General features: G+C 40.0%; 1 protein-coding gene across 1 annotated transcript in view; it reads left to right on the top strand.

Moving 5' to 3' along the window:
* neb (nebulin) overlaps positions 1 to 5,949 on the top strand; it is a 255,644-nt gene that overhangs the window by 18,006 nt on the left and 231,689 nt on the right. Inside the window, exons 6-11 of the mRNA XM_048598817.1 lie at positions 16 to 45; positions 137 to 259; positions 2,650 to 2,757; positions 3,596 to 3,700; positions 3,836 to 3,940; positions 5,192 to 5,296. Coding sequence (XP_048454774.1) covers positions 16 to 45; positions 137 to 259; positions 2,650 to 2,757; positions 3,596 to 3,700; positions 3,836 to 3,940; positions 5,192 to 5,296 — 576 coding nt within the window. The remainder of the gene's footprint in view (positions 1 to 15; positions 46 to 136; positions 260 to 2,649; positions 2,758 to 3,595; positions 3,701 to 3,835; positions 3,941 to 5,191; positions 5,297 to 5,949) is intronic.

Raw genomic sequence — 5,949 nt, 5'->3', positions numbered from 1 at the left:
TTTTCTTTCTCACAGGTTACACAACCATACACGGTTGTTCAAGAGGTAAGCATAAGTGACAAGTTAACTGATTATTGAAAGTTTATTTTTTTTAGTTTATTGTGTAGAGCTAATAATAATTTATTCATTGTATAAGGTTCATAAGTCTGGCTCAGGTCTACCTGTCAGAGAAGTGAGAAGGAGGAAGAAGGTAGACAAGTCAAAGTTTTCAACTCCTTACCTTGAACACAGTGATAAGATGAAGGACCTGTTCAGTTCGGTAAGAAATTTGAATTGCATACTTCGTGTATACATTTATTGGTTAAGTTTCAGAAGCACCAAATGAGCTTTGCCCACTTACGTCTAAGATATTAAATAAACAACTTGTAGTATTGAAGCACATTGAGTTGGTACAATGAGAATTGTCAAGAGAAGACATTACTATAAATATGCTTTGTTTTTCTTTTGTAAAATAGTTGGCCAAATAACATGCTTACAAACTAGAAACTAGGAGCAGGAATAGGCCATTCACCCCTTTAAGCCCAAGGAACCCTATGTAATAAGATTGATAATTGTATAGTAATCAGCCTAAATTGACCTGTTCTCTGGTTGCTTTCTCAATGGTTGGTCTAAAAAAACTGTCATGTATACACTCCAGGAAATGTTCCTCCACAACACCATTGCTAGTGTGGTTTACCCAACCTATATGTAAATTAAAGTCTCATGTGATTACAGTTGTACCCTTATTACATGCATCTCTCATTTCTTGTTTAATACCTTCCCTTAAATCTCCACTACTGTTTGGGGACCTAGAGACAATCCCCCCAACCATTCCTTCTGCTCTATGGTATTTCTTATCTCCATCTCCACAGATTTCACACCATGATTTTCTGTGACACTTCCTCACTATTGCATTGAATTCATCCTTTATTAACAATGTCCCTTCCTTTGTCTGTCCATCCTTAATAATAAGTACCTCTGGTTTTTCTCTTCCTGTCCTTGGTTACCTTGCAGCCATGTCTCTGTAATCACAACTATATCAAGACCATTTATATTTATTTGTGCTGCTAATTCATCTATCTTATTGTAAATGCTCTGTGCATTAAGACATTAAGACTTTAAAATCCAAGGGTTGTGGAAGGATATCCTACACATTTTAAAATAAAGTTACCTGACACCCATTGCTATTGCTGTTCACGCTGTTATATGACTGAGCAGTGAGTGAGGTTAACCAGGAATGTTGGAGATAAAGGAATGTGTACAATGGAAATTCAGCTGATAATAAATGGCTGATTGGTCAATGAAATGATGGCCACTTGTTGATGACAAAGGCCTTCTGCCTGCCAACAATAGGCAACTGAACAGCTGTCCTATTCTCTGCGGTAAAATGTACCTCAAGTCTGAAAAAAGCCAGTTTATTTTCCCGTATCAGACTCTGTAAGCTGTAGTTACTAACCAATAAATGGTTACATGGTTAACTAATAGATTACCTCATTCAACAGACTCACAGCCCATTTGTACATTAAAGTTACAGTTGTGGTCCTTGAGGCTCTTGTGGTGCAGTGGTAGTGTCCCTACCTCTGAGCCAGTAGGCTTGTGTCTAAATATGGGAGGCGATGGCCTAGTGGTATTATCGCTGTACTGTTAATCCAGAGACCCAGCTAATGTTCTGGGGACCTTGGTTCAAATCCTGCCATGGCAGATGGTGAAATTTGAATTCAATAAATATCTGGAATTAAGAGTCTAATGATGACCATGAATCCATTGTCGATTGTCAGGAAAAACCCATCTGGTTCATTAATGCCCTTTATGGAAGTGAACTGCCATCCTTACCTGGTCTGGCCTACATGTGACTCCAGACCCACAGCAATGTGGTTGACTCTGAACTGCGCTCTGGGCAATTAGGGCTGGGCAATAAATGCTGCCTGGCCAGCGATGCCCTCATCTCATGAATGAATAAATAAAAAAAACTCCCACCTGCTCAAGAGATGCATAATAACATCTCTGAATTGATTGATTAGGCAAATATTTACAATTGTCTTCCTACAACCAATGTAGGACTCAATTTAAACAGGTCCTCTTTGTAATGGACAAGGTATCTGGGTGCCCTTTTAAAAACCATGTTGAAAATTAAATCAGGTGGGAAAATAGGCATGCAAGATGTCCACTCTAATTTCCTCTGTTAGTCATCAATTGTTTTCTGAGTGAAGCATTATTTTTCATCTTGTAACTTGTGATAACTTTTCAAAATAATGAAAGCATGTATTTTTCCATGGTTTAATGTGAAACCCTTTTCAAGTCTCCATTTCCGTCCCCCAAGAACTTTGGCTGTCATTGAAGGGACAGGACCGGAGCCGACCCCCAGTGTTTTGTTGTGATCTGCAACATGGCACCAAACCATTCCTATCTGGTTCTGGCTTTGGTTTAATTAACATTCTGCAGCTTGTAGAACCTTTTAAGGTACTCATCTTTCCCCAGAACCTGCTGGGTGATGGAAGCACTGTCAGTAGTACAATAATTTTCACCCGAAATGACATTGTACCTTGGGGAGAGCAGAGTCAATGAGCATCAAAATGAACATTTGAGAAATGCGTGTGTTTTTTCCCAACAATTGTCACAGTATCAATGGATTTTTGCAATTCTGACTTAAACCAATGTGGTTGCTTTTAGAACAAGTACAAGGAAGAATTTGAGAAGGAGAAAGGAAAGCCCTATGCCGTTATCTCAGACACTCCGGAGCTGAAGAGAATTCGGAAGGCTCAGGAACAGCTGAGTGAGGTGAAGAAAATGGATTTGACAAGGTTGCCTTGTCCATTTGGGCTTGTAGTTATCAAAACTGATCTATATATTGGTTAAAATACATTTTCCAATGTTAATTAGTTCCCTTTTTTTCTCCCTGTCCCATCACTTGCACTAACCCTTGCTCCACCTTGAACTTGAAACTTTTCTGATTCATGCATTACTCAGGTTAGCATCCTTGCATCTACATGACATGATGAGCGTTCCCCAAATCAGACCTGTTTGAGATGGGAAAAGCTTTATATAGTAACCTTTACTGACGGCTGCAGAGAGCAATTTGTGAAAGACAGGTTCTGCCATTACTACCACACATGAAATGAATACAAGATAATATCCCTGCCGCAAATTTGTTATCCTTCAGCTCAGCAATGCCATTGGGACCAAATACCAATAAAAGAGTACGCCTGAAATTTGATGGAAAGGACCTCTCTCTAGAGATGTTTCTCTTGAATCTCGATTTTCTGTACATAATTGAGCTTGATCACCCTGAGCATATCACTGCATAGAGACTCATTCAAGTAAAGGTCACAAAGTTAGAAGTACAGTTTTCTATTACTGTAGTTACCAGAATTTACAACTCCCACAACCCCTTAAAATCATGGATGTAGGAGAAGAAGCAGCCTATCACAGCCCATTAAGTCTGCTCTGCCATTCAATGAAATGGCTGATCTGATAATCCTCAACTCCACTTTACTGCCTTACCCACCAAATCCTTAATTCCCTTACTGATGAAAAGTCTGTCTATCTCAGCCTTGAATATGCTCAATGATCCAGGCTCGGGTAGCCCTCTGATTAATTTGTTATTTAAATTATAAAGGTCAAGTATCGTTCAGATGGTGACAAGGCAAAGACGATTTGCCACGTTGATGGGTCGGCCCGGGATATTGAACACGCCAAAAATGTTTCGCAGTTGGTTAGCAAGGTAATATCACCAACATTAGGCTGTCAACACATAGAACGGATCTGGTTTACACCCTAAATCATTTTTTGTGTAATACAAATTTGTGGAATCTCCTTATTATGCCTATTGACATATCTACTGAACTGTCTGCTTCAGGTGTTGTACAAAAAGAAATGGGAAGACACCAAGGATGTTTATCAACTGCCACCAGATGCTCCTGAGCTCGTCCGAGCTGTGAAATTTGCCGAAAACTTCAGTCCGGTAAAGAAATCTAATCAAACTAAGCAGTATCAAATGCCAAGCAAGTATCACCTTTGCGATCTTCCTCATCTTTTGTCAGAATTGTAACATTGCTTTCTGACAAAATTCATTCTGCAAATGAATAACTTAGTTGCCCTGGTGCCTAAGAGAGGGGTTGAACTGATAATGAGCAGGTTTGACTCTGGGGTGAGTTTTGATGGATTGCCAGTGAAGCTGAGCTTTGAAAATTTGCAGTTCTTTGGGGTAGCCTTGTGAAGGTGAGGTCTCAGCCAGACCCAGCAAGACCTTTTGGTAAGAAGTTACAGTACCAAGGGAGGAGACTCAAAGTTGCAAGTACTGGTGCCCTGGATCTCACTGCAGATCATATTCTTTTACTTGACTTCACCAGGGACAACTAGCTGGTCCAGAGCAAGCAGGTCCAGCTTGGGTTCAAGTAAATTTGGGGATCCAGATCTCTGAAATATGGAGATGTTAAAATTGTGTTCAGAAGGCCTTTGTAAAGGTAAGTAGAGGATGAGGGTACATCGGGGGATTGAAGGTGTTCATGGGCAGCACGTGTATTGAGATAGTTCTGCTACCTGAAGATTTTACAACACACACCACTGCCCCTTTCCTCCCCCTTACCTTTGATTCTGGTGTCTTTTGTAGGTGGTGGGGGGGAGGGAGAGGGGTTGGTGGAAGTGCTCTAGGGTGCTCTCTTAGCTCTGAGACCATACTAAGGCTTGGTCCTGTTTGGTGTTCAGTGCCTGTCAGCTTTGGTGGTATCGATTCGCTGTGGCTATGACCCTGGCATATCAGTGAGCAATTGCACCTAGGAGTCTTCCAGGTCAAAATGTTCGTTATTATCTTCTGGGAAGCCATTTCAAGTATATCAAAAAATGGTAAAAGCATAATATTTGCCGACAGTGAAATGTCTCCTACAGAAAATACCCACACAATGGAAATACAAGATCAGAATTGAAGTAGACAAATGAAGATTACTAGACCACAGTTTCCAGCTTCTTAATTCTTCAAAAGCATATCTTATCTTGTCAAGTTCTGTTACTCAAGGCACCAGTGAGCTACCGAATACCTCATTGATCATTACTTTGAACTGTTGCTGTACTAGGGGCAAGAAGCATTTCCACTTTCAATATCGGCATTCATTTTATGAAAAAACAATTATTTTGATGCCAGGTAGCATGTCGCTATTAGAGTTATAGATTTCATTCCACACTTAAATTAATATTGATTGTTTTTCTCCCCATGAAGAAATTATATAAAGAGGCCTGGGAAGAAGAAAAGACTTTCTATTATCCTTATAGTGACAGTCCAGAGCTGAGACGAGTTGCCAATGCTCAGAAAGCTCTGAGTGACGTAAGTGATTTGAGCATGAAGTGTTCGAGGCTTTTGAGTCTGTCAGTGTTTAATGTAATGACCACAAAAACTAAAATGATTTTTGATTAGTTACGCAGTCATCAACAAAGGAAGTGAGATTAAGAAAGAAAGCTTTACAAATTCATAGAGACATGCGGGACAGGAGGTCATTTGATCTGTCATTCCTGTGCTGGCTCTTTGAGTAAGAAATCTAATCAGTCTCTCTCCCTCAGAAAATGTCTCCTGTCCAACTACCTCTCCATTACACTTTCACCACTACATCATGAGTACATTCCATTGCGGGAGTAAAATGGAAATTCATCCTCACAGGTCTAAGAAGATTAAAACTTTGAAACTCGTGCTATCTTGTATTACTGTCAGGGTTTCATTCAATATTTTTGAGTCCTATACATATTCACATTAACCCCTCTGAGCTATTTCTTTGAAAACTGGAAGTATCCAAACTTCTTTAGCTGTTAGTTTCTCTTTACACCCTGAAAGCCAGTCTATCATCTACAAAGCACAATTCAGGAGTGTGATAGAATACTTCCCACATGCCTAGATAAGTGCAGCTCCAACAACACACAGTAAACCCAACACTATCCATGGCAAAGATAACAAGGTGTAGAGCTGGATGAACACAGCAGGCCAAG

The sequence above is a fragment of the Rhincodon typus genome, chromosome 7 (assembly GCF_021869965.1).
Source record: "Rhincodon typus isolate 14 chromosome 7, sRhiTyp1.1, whole genome shotgun sequence".
NCBI classification, from domain to species: domain Eukaryota; kingdom Metazoa; phylum Chordata; class Chondrichthyes; order Orectolobiformes; family Rhincodontidae; genus Rhincodon; species Rhincodon typus.
Note: the sequence above shows the minus strand (reverse complement) of the source record. Positions and strands in the feature narration are given on the sequence as shown.